Here is a 14718-nt window from a genome sequence, read left to right on the forward strand (position 1 = left end):
CGTGGAAGTGAGGATGATGCGAGAAGAAGAAGAAATGCGTTGACGAAACGAAGGTGGCTTCAAGAACAAAACCACGCGATCGCTCAAGACGTGGGGAAGGAGGGGGGAGGTACGATCCAGTCTCGCGATTGCCTTTTGTACCCTCCACTTTCACGGGCAATCCTAGGTCCCCTCCCCCATTCCTGCCGAGCGCTCCCCCTCCACTGCTCTGATGCGGGTGACATCCGCTCCGGTGCTGGATGCGCTGTGAGAGGGTGGGGTCTCAGCGCTAAGGCACCCGGTGCAGAAGCCGTACAGGGCCCGCGCTCGCCTGCAGCAACCTCAGCAAGGGCGATGCGGGGCACCTTGCACCTCACCTGTGGGCGCCTTCCAGTTTCACCGAGGTACGCCTGCCTTGTTGGACGACGTGCCAACCACATGAGATGTTTTGACATTCACTTCTGATCCTCATGATGTTCTGACTTCATGCACAGAGCCCGCGAACTCGTCGTGGATATCCACCGGCCACGTCGGCGAATCGAGGGAGATGATAAACGTGGCATCCTCTCAGGTGCGCGTTCAGGCAACGTGTGGTTGCAACGACGTGTAAGACAAGATTTTGGCTTCGCAAGGCGATCGGGAAAACTCAGCAATGTCATGCCACGAAGAGGACCGCCTGGGGGACAAACATAAATCTTGATAGGCTGACAGTCAGACTGACACAGCTGAAAAAAGGTAACTCAACGGTGAGGAGCTGGGATGGTGGCGTAAACATTGGATGTTGCACAAGTCATGACTGGAGTAGTATTCAGAAACTTCATTATAGCCCGTTGGGTCTGGAATCTAATGCCCATAGCCACTATGATATACTGAAAAGGCCCGTCTTCTGGCGGGCATGTATGGTCGCAATCCTATGCTGTAAGCGCTGCACCCTCTGCGGTGCGGGTATCAAGCCAAATATCATCATTTCCAGCCCACGGCTGAACCCCATCATGAGATCCTCGACGAATATAATCAAAAGACGCCTCATCTCGAAGCTAATCGCGGCTCGTCAAGAATCTTCAAACCTCCCGTATCATCATATCCCACGCGCTCTTCATCCACAGCCCTTCGCATCTCATCTCGAAGAACTGTCTTCTCGCCCGTGACAGGATCCCATTCCCATCCTTCACGCATCCACATCCATCGGAGACACGCCCGAAGCTCCTTGTCATCGGGTCGCACTCTCATCCACTCGGGTTGAAAATTGGGCGCTACGCCTTTGCCGTTCCAGTCGTCGGCCCGTCCCAAAAGCTCATCCCGACAGAATATTCGCCAGCTGTCCAAGGCGTATTTGCCTTGCGTGAAACGACCCATTTCCCAGGCATCGTCGGCATCTTCCGTCGTAGGAAGCTCAGTCAAGCATTGCTCAGAATCGCTGTCGGGTCGAAGTGCGCTCGCCTCAATATCTCTCTTGTCGTAATTCTTCACTCTATAAACGATACCCCTTGTCGGGGGAGTTTCGAGCCAAACTCGAGCATACCTCTGTATCGCTGCTGTTCGCACAACTGAAAGCCCCAGATGGCGAATCATGCTCATGATGGTCGGTGTCGCCTCTGGATCGGCCAAGGCCTCGGGTGTTGGGAAGCGTTCCTTGACCTTGTAAAACGTTGGGATGGCCAGCGTCCCAGCTGTTTTGACAAGGAAGGTCACTACCACAAGCAGCCAAAACGGCTCGTGAGCAAACTCTTCTTGAATGAGACCAAACTTTGGTGCCGTCAGTCGCGGAAAGGGGACCGTTGATACAAGACCAGCGCCGCGTTTCGACTTAGGAGACTGTTTGGCTGGTGATGGCAGATTGAAGAAGGGAGATTTGACGGCCGTCTTCCGCCTCGGCGATGGGCCGGAAAGACCTAATTCTCCGACTTGATCCGGCTCAAGTCCTCGGGGGACAATAATTCGGACGAGTTCATCGGAGACGGACTGCTTGGCGGGGATGGCCAGGATGGTGCCTCTGCCCGAAGATCCCTGGCTGTCTGCGGGCCGCTGGCTTTTAAATCGCCGGCATCGTCACCATTCACTCCGCTAGCCGCACAAGCGGCGTTCTGGGCCTCGCTGATCGATTCCTTCGGAGAATTCCCGGTGGTGTCATTCGGGGCCTCATTCTCAAGAGACTGTTTGCGAGGCGTGATATTAGGTGTGGCAATTCCGTTACGGAGGACTGCCGGTGTGTAGGCTCGAGCTTCGTCGGAAGCGAGCGGTGATGGAGATGAAGATGAAGATGGCTGTTCTGGCTGGATGCGTGGCGATTGTTCGGCCGCGGGTGGCGCGAAATAGTGGGATGTGGATGATTTGGATGCGACTTTGCGTCGCTTGACTCGTTGGTTGTTGGGTTGGGCATCCTCATCTTCGATCTCCTCCTCATCGTCCCGTCCGCGCCTGGAGACGCCCTCTCGCTTGATCACTCGCTCTCGTTTGATGACAGCAGGTTGGGGAGCAGCAACGGTGCCTGATCGATGAACCAGCAGAAGCGTGGCTAATTTTTTGATGGACTGGTCAGTCGCTGCCCAACCCTGACGCAGCTTGTCGGCGGCTAGCGTGGCTTCTTTCACCCGCGGGACGAAGGCTAGGAGATCTTGTGCATCGAGAGGGGATCTAGCCGGGCTCTGCTCCTTCAATGAGGCCGCACTCTCGAGCATCAGGTTCCAATCCTCGTATCCGCTGAACAGACCGACGTCGTAGATGGCCAGCTTCTCGTCCCAGGGGGTGCCGGGTGCAGCAAGGACATCAAGCAAGAATGGCTTGTCGGTTTCGGGAACGTCGTCTGCTAGTGCATGCGCCATTGCTGATGATGTGGATGGACTGACGCAGACGAATGAACCGGATATTGTGATGTGAGGTTTGTGTGTAGGTGTGAAAGTTTGGGTGGGTGGGCGAGTGGTGTGAGTGATAGATTGAGTGATGGAGTGAGAAGAAATGGGGTTTTTTTCGAGGTTGCGAGATGTATTTTGGGAAGGAAGTGAATTGTTCCGGAGAAAGGTCTGAGGTAGAGGGCAGTGGACTAAAGTTGAGGAAGAAGCACCTGAGGTTGACTTGAGAGTCCGGGGGCCGACGTCAATGGTGATCTAAAGGGGTTGAATTTCTTCAGTTGCCTTTGAAGTGAGGCCTAGGGACCGTTGAGGACGCCATTTTGTGTGTGCTGCGGGTGGTCAATGGCATTCAACTGCAGCGTCAAAGGACAAAACAATTGATTGCGGCAGGTGCAGGGGAAGAAACACGGCAAGGCAGGTGCGAAGGAGGGGTGACTATTCCGTCTGTCGTTAAGGAATACCTTTGCAACAGCAACGGCGCTGATGAGGTGAAGTCGGGTCTGTTTTCAGGAGAGCGTTTCTACAACGCAGAACAAAAACCTGCTGGAGGTGTGGTTGTTTAGCCTCATGCGGATCCCCTGGCGTGCCAGGTCCCCTTTTTTCCCTTTCAGCGTCATAGCCTGCCACCCGGGAGGCTTGGTTGGCTTTGACGCTGAGTCTACTCCGTACCTTGGGTAGGAAAATAGAAACACCAACCGGCCGCTGGCTGAAGGCGAATGGATTGAAACAATTGGGCTGCCGATGAAAGAAACGGGAGCTCATAAAACGGCGGCATCCGCGTGAAAGCCATGGACTTGAATGCTTGATGACGGTCTTATTGTCTGGATTTATCCAGATCGCTGACCAACAACACCCGGCCTCATATACATAGAGTTACATACTACCTTACCTTACCTTACCTTACCTTACCTTAGGTACCATGTGGTAGGTACCTGGGTGCCGTGGTGCTGGGCATAACATGAAGGGGAGTGTTCGTGGCCTGTCATTGCTGCAGAGGGCCTTGGTGATAAACCAGGTCGGCCCAGCTTATTGGAGATCGCCCACCACAATCAGGCACGGATACATGGCTCAGCCAAGACGCCTAGCAATGCTAGCAGCAATTGTCCAAGTTCCAAGTCCCCCTTCTCGAACAGTTGGTTGTCCACAGGGGTGCCTCACCCAGAGCCTCCTCGCTTTCCCCAGATTTTGCGATAGCAGAGATAACCTGGTTGGCAGACTGTTATCGCATTGATCAAGTTACGCAATCTGGGACCCAGTCTTGTGACTTGTACAAAGGTCCACTCATCGACCTTTTTTGCTGGAGTGACTGATTTACTTGGAATGGGCGACGGCGATCCTCAGGAACCAGTGCATGAGAATCGTCTGCTCGAGCGTGTTCCATGGTGAGCGTAAATATTCGCATTGATTACAGTAAGTGTATGGCGTGCTCAAGCTCCGGTAGCTTTTCCAAACGGTGCCCAGCGGTGCGGTGTCAAGGTGTCTCCTCGGAGTGGTGGTGGTGGTGGTAGGTACTGGTATCCAAGGTGTTGCTTTGGACGAATCCAACGTCCGTCTCCAAGGTATTTTGACTTCCTGTAAGTTCTCGGGGAATGCAGAGGTGCCTCAAACTGGGCAAGTCCAGTCGAGGCCGGCAACCATTCCCGCTGGAAACATCAAGACGTTAGCATGCGGCACCTACACCACCAAGCTTGCCAGCATACCAGCAAATGGCATTCCAATCTTTTGAGGTGCCTGGCCACCATCAGCGGAGACATTATCGAGATGGCAAAAGTGCGCGAGTTTTCCTCCAGATTTACTCAATTACCCTAGTGACATCGAGGGTGGCAGTGACATGAGCCAGCCAAAGTCTATCCGGCGAGCGTTGTTTTAGTGAGCGGAGACCGAGATAGGCGTTCGGTGCCCCGGGTGCGCCTTTCGTCTTTCGCACTCTGCGTGTCTGCTCGCCGGGTGCCACGTCTGCGGAAAGCCGAAGCGGGTACGTACCCAGTACCTACGGTGTGCAGTGTGCCGTTCCCCAGCGCAACCTATCTGCGTGCAGGTGTGGCCTGCCGTGCCTGCTGCACTGTCCCAGTACAAAGTGTCTTGGTGCGTCCACTCCTTCCATGACGGGGAACGCATGATGAGTGGTCCACCGCGTGACGGTCTGTGGGGCCAACCATGTCACGTGGACGCATTCGCCCAATCCTTGCCTCCCGCCAGCCGGTCGCCTCATTTACTGCCTACTCCCCATTTTCGCTGTTCCTAAGAACTTCCAGATCCTATCCCAACATCCGTCCATCCCTCACCACACACCCCCCCAGCGCGTCCTTGTCCTTTTCACGAGCGTTCACCAACCCGAATCGAACACTCTCAGCGTCATCCGAGCATCGAGAGATGAGTAGTCGCGGCGGTAAATTAGCCCCAGAAGTCAACCGGTAAGTCCGATTTCTTCCAGTCGCGAATCTGCCTACTTGCTAGGCTGGTATATCTTTGCATCTTTTCCCTGCCTTGGCCGCACACGACTTCCGGCCGCCGGCCAAGGTCACCCCACGGCCCATGCCGACCACCTCCGTCCGGCCTCGCCTACTACCTACCTCGATCCTACTATTCCGTGCTCCGTTCGATTGATATCTACCTACCCTGGTCGGCGTGCCACTTGATGGGACAGACATGGCTGACTGGTTGTCGTACAGAGCTCTGTTCGTGAAGAACTTGAGGTAAGCCTTACCAATCCTTCGACAATGACCCACGCGACGGTCAGCATCAATGACTGACACCGACATAGCTACAACGTAACTCCAGAGGAGTTGTTCGACCTGTTCGGAAAATTCGGCCCAATTCGGTACGCACCTCCCGTCGATGACAAACACCGCCTTCCTCGACATCATTACTGACCCCTACTACAGACAGGTCCGTCAGGGCATTGCAAGCGGCACCAAGGGTACCGCCTTCGTTGTCTATGAAGACGTAATGGATGCGAAGCAAGCTTGCGACAAGCTAAACGGCTTCAACTTCCAGAACCGATACCTCATCGGTATGTCTTTGTCGATCATCTTCAACAATTGTGGATCCATACTAACTCGATGACTAGTTCTGTATCACCAGCCAGAGAAGATGCTCAAGTCAAAAGAGGACCTCGAGGCTCGCCAGGCTCGTTTAGCGCAGCTCAAGACACAGCACGGTATCGATTGACAATCCGACGGGTCTGCGGCACGCCTCCAGACACCTACCTCGTCTGCAGGCCCGTCTATTTCTTCTTCATCTAAACGAACCACTTCTCCGGATCAGAAGACGATCCTCAGAAAGGGCAAGCCGACCATCACCGGGCGCGCACCCAGAACCGGTGTACGATTCGCCGACGGAGTGCTCCCCAAGGCCCAGACTTGCGCTTGAGGTGGTGGGTCGTTGTAAAACATGACCCGTCAAAAATTTCAAGCCTTGTTCTGGTCGGGGGTTCTTACGGTGCAGAGACGCGCAACTTTTCTTGTTCGCTGGTTTTGGCTTGGCAAACGCCCGAAAACTCACTCAACCTCTCCTGGAGAGTATCACGACCTGATATGAATCTTGTGCGATGGCAGGGGCGATTAGGGGACAGGAAACCGGATTGAGCCGTCCGTGGACGAAGTCAGTCAAACAACTCGACGGTCCTTGGCGGTGTTGTTTTATATCATTTTTTCTTTCCTTTTTGCTGATTTGGGAAACGGAGGGGGGCGTATCACCTTTGCTTGTGGATCACCATCCTTCGACACTCTTCACACACTACAAGTTGCTATCAAAGAATGCATGACAACCGAGGCGCCGGCCTCGTGTTCCTCCTCCCCTTGTGTCCTGGCACCATTGGACTACACGAGCTGACTTTCGCTGATGTCATAGTCAATATCTAGGGTCCTATGTGCGTATGCTTTCCAACGTTGTGACCACCCATTCCATGAGTTGCCCAGCCTCACTGCTGGACATGTCATCATTGGCTGTCAGACACGTTTCAACCACCTGCTTGTACAGCTTTCCGGTCTTGCTACCCAATCCTGGAACCAAGACTGGCAAAATGACCCTATCCCTCCACTTCTCCGCTGAGTAATGCGGCTTGTAGTATGTTTGCAGCACCTTCCACAGCCCAATCTCCAACAGCACTAGGCCCAGGCTGTACACATCATAGCTCTTGCAGTACTGCTTCCTCCCGAGGCCAGTGCCCAGCGAACGCGGATCTCTGTGGAGGTCGAGGATGCTAGGGTTCCGCGGATTGACGCTCATCTCGGCGTCAAAGTCTGGGCGTGAGGCATCGAAACCGGCAAGGTACGGTGATCCGATATCTGGGACGACGGCGGCGGAGACGATGGTGGCGCGGGTTGCTGCGAGGGAGGCGGCGGAGGGGAAGAAGAGGATGTTTGCGCTGCAGAGGGACTTGTGGAGCCAGTCTAGGGAGTGGAGGGACCAGAGGGCGCAGGCGAGGGTTGATGCGAGGGTTATGCGGTCGTCTAGGTCTGGAGTTTTGAGGTCTGGGGAGGAGATTAGGGTGTGGAGGGTTGAGTGGGATGTTGCTGGTTGTGGCTGTGGTGACTCTGCTGCTGCTGCTGCTCCGGTGTCGGTGGTGGCCTTGGTCCTGGGTTTGGTCTTTGTGGGCAGGGAGTCCGAAGGTAAAGATGGTTGAGCGAGCATGGGACAGCGGTAGACGAGGCCGTAGCGGGCGTTATTCGTGTCGTCGGTATAGCCTACGCAGTCTATCGTGTGTAGGTCCGGGTGGTTGGAGGAGGCCGAGTGCATCATGCGGGCAAGGTCGTCGAGGCGGCGGAGGTGGAGGAAGCGTTCGTCGGGCGAGGAGGGGTCGTATTCGACCCATTCCACGAGGACTGGGCCGTGGGTTGTGTGTGTTGCGTGGGTGCGGGTTGTGTTTGTTGATGTTAGGGAGAGGAGGTTCAGGGAGGATGAGGAGGGTGATGAGGCTTGTTTTGCGGTGGAGGAGTTGCGGCGTTTGGTACCGGCTCCGGGGGTGGGGGATGTTGGTAACGGCGGCGAGAGCAACGGCGTCGTCGTTGGCGAGGACGAGCTGAGATCGAGGTCCGTACGGGGGATGCGGAAGGCGAAGGTCGGGCGGAAGGAGGCCTGGGGTTCGGCGTCGAGGTTGATGCGCAGCTTTTTGAGGTTGGCGGAGGCGGTGAGCTGCGGGTAGGAGTCTGCGGAGGAGGACTCGAGGAGGGCGAGCTGGGCTACGTCGCGGCGGGCCGAGTCGAGGAGGGAGTGGCGCCAGGAGCGGTGGAGGGAGGGGAGGAGGCGGGGCGGGAAGAGTTGTTCTAGGCCGTCGTTGAAGTCTGGTGTTTTGGGTGTTAGTTGGGAATGAGTGTGGCGTGGATAGTGTAGATATTAGGAGCTCACATTTCAAGTCCGTCAATAGGTTTGTGAACTTTTCCTTGTCTTTCGTCACACATTGATTAGCGACCTGGAAACATGCACACAACAAGATATCAATAGGGATAAACATACCAGCAATAACCCACTTCGCCCTCCTCGAAATCTCCCTCCTCCAATCCCTCTTCTTCCCCTCCCCTCCCTTCTCACCATCACCATTACTCGTCCCGATCTTCCCCCGCTCACTACCATCCTCCACAAACCCATACCTCTCCCTCAACCTCCCAAAGTCCGTAACAGTAGCGTGCAACTCCCTCATAATCCCCTCCGCCAACCCAGCCATCCGCGGATCGCCCGCCTCGCGACTGAACCCGTTCAGGTGCGCCTCCAGCCGGCCCTCGGCGACGCCCCACCCGCGGCCCCAGACGACGAGGCGCATCTCCTCGATGCGCACTTTACACAGCAGCCGCTGCGAGTCGGCGTCGAGGTTGGCGGCCGCGGAGAAGTAGCCGTAGGCCTTGACGCAGCCGTCAAAGAGCTGGCCTAGGAAACCTACCACGCCTATTGCTGTGCCTATTGCCTCGGCCATGTTTGCGAGGGAATAGGAAGTTGTTGGAGATTTTCCTTGGGTTTCCCCCCCGTCAGATATTGGGTAATAGTTCTCTGCTTTTTTTCTGGGTGAAGGGGTTGGTTTGTGTCTTTTTTTCTTTTGGTGCTAGGTGATCTTTCCTGAGTTTTCGAATGTAAAAGAAAGGACTTTGGGTGTCGTCTCTGAGGTAGGTTATTTCCGAATTCCTGCATACGATTGTTGAAGTCGAAATCGTCGTATTACGTTGAGAATGGGCCAACGATCTCTCAACGTGGGAACACGGAGAGGAGGGGTCAGAGTGAGGTTACACCGCTTTCTTCAACGAAGGTACGGTATCGAGGTATCCCACGGCGTGGTCCAATCTGGAGCTGAAATGAGCAAAATCCAAGGCAAACCGAGTGAGTCCTAAATTTCAGCTGGACCCATCCAAACCGAGGCTTGACAAACAAAGATTTGGATGGTCATGAAAAACAAATGAGGATAGTTGAAAAGGAACAAGGTAAGCAACGGGAACATATGAAGCCAGTCCCTCGACATCCTGCATACGGGTTCCTAGAGGGGTCGTTGAAGACCTGCATATGATCCACATCAAATCTCACCCAATCGCAAAGAGTCTACCCGAACGGTTGTGTTCCCCTCATTGTTGTAGCCACCCTTTGATGCAAGTCACTTCGACCGAGTAGCCAATTCCAGCCCCCTTCTTCGCCTTAGTGCCGGAGCTTGGAGGACGCCTTCGACCAGGATTAGGGGTCAACAGTCCACAAGTTCTCAAGCTCCAGCTGGTAGACTATTTGACAGACCTTCAGCAAGACATTGAGCAGTAGACACGAGGTGAAAGCGGATGCAGAGACTTGTATGAACTTGAATATATCTTCTCCATTTCCTAAGCGCGCTGCTTAAACTGTCCTTTTCCCACTATTGAATCCTTTCTGTGTCTACCCATCATATATGCGGCGATGGGATCCCGTTGACCCAACGCCCAAAAAAATGCAACTGCAGTGCGGGAACAAGGTTGCAAGCCTTTTGAATGCCGTTCGTAATGCCAAGAAAGCGACTAGATGATATTGATCGTCTTCTGTCTTTCTTTTCCCCAAAGGTATGAGATCAGCCCTTCCGAAACTGGGCTTTTGTGTTTTTCCTCCTCAGGAGTTCTTCTCCTAGTAGACCTTCTTCTTCTCGTCGATGGAGAACTGTCCAGGTCCAGCGTTGACGAGCAGCAGAAGACCGCCGACAATAGAGAGGATCTGGAAGAAATCGTACTTGGCGAAATCCTTGTGGGGGTGGTGCTCGTGGAGCTACAAATCATTAGCATACACACGTAGGGCATTGGAAGTTGGCGTTTGGAAAAGCTTACAGTCCAGAAGTTGTTCACAAGGATGTTGAAAATGCTGAGAATCAGGACCAGGAGAGTGGCGCTGAACTTGGCCTTGAAACCGACAACAACCATGACGCAAGCAACGAAGCCAACCAGGGAGGTGATGATGCGCCAGACGGACCAGGAGCCGCTGAAGACAAAGCCGACGAAAAGGAAGATGAGCAGGACACGGCCAGCAAGCTGGAAGTACATCTTGCGGTCCTTCTCGTCAAGCTGGGGCAAACCAGCAAAAGCCTTGGTCTTGCGAACCCACGAATCGGAGAGGACCATGAGAAGACCACCAATGACTGACAGGTTGCGAAGGAAGAAGTTAAGGTCGAAGATCAGGCCGTATCCCAGAGCCTGCGTGACGACGACGCCCATAAGGCCGGCGACCGCGTAGTCGGAGTACTTGCGGATAATGACGAGAGTGGAGCATGCGACCATGGCGAGAACGTTAACGATGAGGAACAGGTGGGTGATGCCCGAGGGAACTGTACAAGGTTAGCATATCCAATTCTTGGCGCAGATATTGTTAGCATTGCAGACATACTGTGGCGGTAATCGTGAAGGTACAGGAGCTGGTCGCTCCATTGCGTAATGATTCTTAGAGCATCTTCGAGGAAGGTGACGACGATCAGGAAGCGACCAATGGCGGGCAGGTAACTGTCGAGCAATGTTAGCCAACATGGCTCACGCGATGGCGAGCGATCCGACAGCTCCCTGTCAAGATGCCGAGGTTCCAACTCACGGCTTGATTGGCTCGCTGAGAGTGTCCAACATGTCTTCAATCTTGCTTGTCTGTTGACGGATCATATCCAAGGGGCTGGACTCGGAGCTGTCACCACTGGGACCGCCGAAAGAGGCGGAGGGGCCACCGGCACCCAAGCCGTAGGAAGGGCCTCTCTGTTGAGCCATCGTGGGGAGCGGGAGATCGACGGAGGGAGTGAGGTCGTGGGAGAGGTAGATGTGGCTGTTGCACAAAAAGGTACAGACAGACCAGCTGTTCGATCTGGCGACTTTATTTCTTTCGAGTCGTCGTTGTGGTCGTTGAAGATGACGGAGTTTGCTGGTGGAGAGACGAGGTTCTAAACCGTGAGGCGAAAAAAAAGAGGGTTGACCGCAGTTGAGATCCGAGGGCTGGCCTTGACCTTGACGTTTCGGCAAAGGTAATTGGGGGTGGGAGGGTTTGCGACGAAGGAGAAAGACAGAGAGGTAGAGGAAAGGATTGACAAAGGTAGACCGTTGGCGCTCTTGGGAGAAGAGTTGTCGTGGCAGAGCCGTAAGCTGTGGAGGGTCTTTGGTTTGGTGTGTCGAAAAAGAAGGGGAGCGACTTTTGAGTGTCGAAGGGAACGAAATGGAGAAACCGGAGGGCAAGCTGGCCTGAATGGCGTGGATGACTTCAGATTTGGTACAATGTGTCCTTTCGAGCCTCCCGCGATGGCTGCTCAGTGCTCAGAGGTCCGAGGTACCCACTTTTTAGACCAGAGCACCCAGAACGGGTAGGTCGCTGGGATGTACCTGCACCTCTCTTCGGTACATGGATATTTGCCGTGCTCGCCCGCTCCCGGGCAGGTACTCAAGAGGGGAAGAAGTACCGGTCACACACATCTCACACACAATTGAGAGCCTCCGTCTCCAGCGGCACCAGCAGTAACCTCCACTATATTTGCACCTTATTAACAGCCACCTCACCTTCAAGCTTCAATGTGCCCGCCCACGAGTTTACGGTTCGAGGTACGTATCCGCAGGCGGTGGACTGCAACCATCCATCCGTTTGAGCCACTGAGGCCTTGCCGCTTGCCCGTTCTAAACTACTGCGTGTGGGCGGTTGGCCCCTGCACGGCTTTGTCCCTGAATTCGGCACGAACGCCTAATTCTTTTTTTCCCTCTTTTCTCTGAGTACCTGGGTAGCTCCAGCTTCAACCCGCTTTTAGCCTCCGTGTGTTTTACATTGGTTGCGAGCGTGGATTCCGTTCATGGTGAATACGAACCCTCAACTTCCTGCAAAGAGTGAGTGGTGGCTTCATATCTTGATACTGCACGAGACACAATACAGACCAAAGAGCTCTCAGGCAAGGGACTTGAAGGTGGTGAGTTGTCAACTTTTACCTTGCTTGAAGCTCTGAGCTTCCATCACCTGATTGGCAGGCCATCCCTTGCCTCACTTGCAACCTTCCTTTACTGGTTGGTGGCTTCTCGCGGAAAGCTGTTATCAACGATCACAGCTTAGAGCCTTAGCTGCATGTTCTCACCAACTGCCCTCTTCATCTTCATGCCAGTGTCCGTATACTTGTTAATATTCGAACTACAATCGAGCCGGAGGTTCGTCGGATCTTTCGGTTAGAAGAGGGCGCACATCTTAATGGCATAGTGAGGCGAGTCAGTCAAGCATGAATCTTAAACCACGCCCGGGCTTCGTTTCTCAGCAGAACACATGACCTGGCCAGTTTGCAATTGAGAAATGATGGGCAGAAGATACTGCGAGGTATTTACACGCGGAATGAGATGTTCTGAGAACAAGGCGGACTGAAAGGCACGGGGAACCATCCAAACAGCTCACCCACTTCTGATGGGTGAGTGCCATTCGCACAAAGCCTGCCGAAACTGAACGAAACTGCAAGTCATGAGAACCTCCATCAAAACTCAACCTCCCTCATTCACCGCCGGCTTCCTTCCCCATACAGAATACCTAATTTCAGTCAGCGAATCCCCTCGGAGCTTCAGAGCCGTCAAACTCACACTGAAAAGTACGCGTGAATATTTCGATCGTTGATGTCCTTCCGCACATCGACGAGAAAAACGAGGATCGCCTCTCTCGACCACCCGTGGATCCGCGTGAAGGGCGCCATGATGAAGCCCTCCATACCTGCAGTCAAGTTCTCGTTCTGCCAGACGCCGAGCTCCTTGTACTTGTGATGCCGCGGCCAGGAGTTGGTCGGCCACTTGTACCTCTCTAGGACGACGTCGCGGAACCCGATCTCGACCATCATGTCTTTGAGTTCCGGTATGTCCTGATACGGACGACCCAGCTTCCCCATGGCTTCACCTAGGAGTCTCAGGGACTTGGTGAAAGCGAGATCGTCGGTGAGGGTTCCGTCGTCCGAGGTTGGGATTAGGTCCATCTCGTTCAGCTCGAGGTAGCCGCCGGGTGCGAGGTTACTGAAGGCGTTAGTTGACTGGTCTGATCTCCTGACTATACGGACACTGTTCCGCTCACTCGTAACAGTTTTGCAGATATTTCTTCCAGTCTGCGAGACTGGATGTCATTAGACGACTATGAATATAGTCGAACGGCCTCGAAAACGTCCATGGTTCTTCGATATCGTCAATCTCGAACTTCACATTCGGGGGTACGCTGAGATGGTCAATTCATAATCACAGCTTCACCTAACGGCGTAGATCAGGGAACACTCACAACTCCGGTTGAGCAGCTGAAAGATCGATGCCCAGAACCTGGAATGCGTCAGTTGGTGTTTTGATCAAAGACTGTTTTGGGCTTACTTCAGCTTCCGGGTGTTCATCGCCAAACTCGATAGCCCACAATCCGGTTCCAGTACCGACGTCAAGAACTCGATTGACGGGAAAATCTGGGTCATTTGGCGGTGCGGTACCCAGGCGGTTGTCGAAGGTAAGGAGCCACAGTTTGTGCTGCAAGTCTACCTACGTGAGAAGCCGCTCTGGACGTTTCACAGCGATGAAGACTCACCCAGTCTGTCGTTCTCTCTCTCGTCGTTAGGATAGCTATATTCTAGACGTCCGTCAGAAGCCTGTACACTGTAAGGTGTCTCGACGGAGCAAGGCTCTTACTCCCATCTTTGTACCGATGATATGTCCTGCCGTTCTCCTTCCTATAGTCGAGGATGGAGGCGCTCACACTCGTCGTTGACGATGCGGTACCCTACATTATCTATCATCAGCATGTCTGACAGATATTTGAGGCAGTGCCAAGTCATCGTACTCCGTAATCCGATGTGGCATCATCGGCAGCCTGCAGGTTCTCATATCAGTATATCTACACTGCCAACAACAGGTTGGATCTCATCACCTCCTCTGCAGCCAGTACCGCTTCATTCTCAGTATGGTCTTGAGGCGACTGAGGCTGAGCGGGACTCGATGACGCAGGGCTCCTTCTGGGCGAAGGCATGACAACGATTCTGTGAAGGTTTCAGGTTTGCTTTTCGCTCACTCACGCAGTTTTCATGCCCAGGAATAAAGTTTGATTCATTGAGTAAATACATCAAACCGCAACAGAGACTCTCCGTAGCTTTCAAATACCCCTCTTTATTTTCAACTCAAGACTATTCGTATCAATGTGACAGCGAGAAGTCGGTGACCAACAACCCGTAAGCAACAGCGAATCCTTACCCCGGATGCCACTGTCGCAGTGCCCGACTCCATGACTCGAGACCCTGTCCTTGAACGGTCCTACCAATCCGCTCGCGGGACGATACGAACCAAGTGGATTTTCTTCAGACAGATCAGCAAAAATAGACAGAAGTTAGTTCTTGATTTACGACCAACTGCCGGTGTACCTCACGTGTCTGAGTATGCACCAAGGAAGAGAAACTGCTATTGGATTGGTTATCATTTCATAGGCCGAAGACCTGGTTTTCAATTTACGA

The 14718-nt window shown here is 53.8% G+C and overlaps 5 protein-coding genes across 5 annotated transcripts; 1 reads left to right on the top strand and 4 right to left on the bottom strand.

Annotated features, from left to right (window-relative positions):
• Nucleotides 1–1005: 1005 nt before the first annotated feature.
• Nucleotides 1006–2801, bottom strand: CTAM01_00530 (methyl-CpG binding domain-containing protein 4; the record flags this gene model as incomplete). Its single annotated transcript, XM_060516581.1, has 2 exons — nucleotides 1006–1994; nucleotides 2054–2801. The coding sequence occupies 2 exons, from the start codon at nucleotides 2799–2801 to the stop codon at nucleotides 1006–1008; spliced, it is 1737 nt and encodes a 578-aa protein (XP_060389207.1).
• Nucleotides 2802–5477: 2676 nt separating this feature from the next.
• CTAM01_00531 (RNA recognition domain-containing protein) lies at nucleotides 5478–6200 on the top strand (the record flags this gene model as incomplete). The annotated part of the gene is made up of 5 exons (XM_060516582.1): nucleotides 5478–5524; nucleotides 5593–5649; nucleotides 5714–5841; nucleotides 5899–5988; nucleotides 6049–6200. The coding sequence occupies 5 exons, from the start codon at nucleotides 5478–5480 to the stop codon at nucleotides 6198–6200; spliced, it is 474 nt and encodes a 157-aa protein (XP_060389208.1).
• A 495-nt stretch (nucleotides 6201–6695) lies between these two features.
• CTAM01_00532 (uncharacterized protein) lies at nucleotides 6696–8739 on the bottom strand (the record flags this gene model as incomplete). The annotated part of the gene is made up of 3 exons (XM_060516583.1): nucleotides 6696–8113; nucleotides 8178–8216; nucleotides 8286–8739. 3 exons carry the CDS (start codon nucleotides 8737–8739, stop codon nucleotides 6696–6698), a joined length of 1911 nt encoding a protein of 636 aa, XP_060389209.1.
• A 1157-nt stretch (nucleotides 8740–9896) lies between these two features.
• CTAM01_00533 (SURF4 family protein) lies at nucleotides 9897–11011 on the bottom strand (the record flags this gene model as incomplete). Its single annotated transcript, XM_060516584.1, has 4 exons — nucleotides 9897–10034; nucleotides 10094–10587; nucleotides 10647–10759; nucleotides 10845–11011. 4 exons carry the CDS (start codon nucleotides 11009–11011, stop codon nucleotides 9897–9899), a joined length of 912 nt encoding a protein of 303 aa, XP_060389210.1.
• Nucleotides 11012–12739: 1728 nt separating this feature from the next.
• CTAM01_00534 (uncharacterized protein) lies at nucleotides 12740–14240 on the bottom strand (the record flags this gene model as incomplete). The annotated part of the gene is made up of 9 exons (XM_060516585.1): nucleotides 12740–12785; nucleotides 12836–13255; nucleotides 13314–13451; nucleotides 13512–13549; nucleotides 13598–13752; nucleotides 13803–13844; nucleotides 13904–13994; nucleotides 14055–14084; nucleotides 14142–14240. The coding sequence occupies 9 exons, from the start codon at nucleotides 14238–14240 to the stop codon at nucleotides 12740–12742; spliced, it is 1059 nt and encodes a 352-aa protein (XP_060389211.1).
• Between the last annotated feature and the right edge of the window lie 478 nt (nucleotides 14241–14718).

The sequence above is a fragment of the Colletotrichum tamarilloi genome, assembly GCF_030869305.1.
Source record: "Colletotrichum tamarilloi strain Tom-12 chromosome Unknown Scaffold_1.1, whole genome shotgun sequence".
NCBI classification, from domain to species: domain Eukaryota; kingdom Fungi; phylum Ascomycota; class Sordariomycetes; order Glomerellales; family Glomerellaceae; genus Colletotrichum; species Colletotrichum tamarilloi.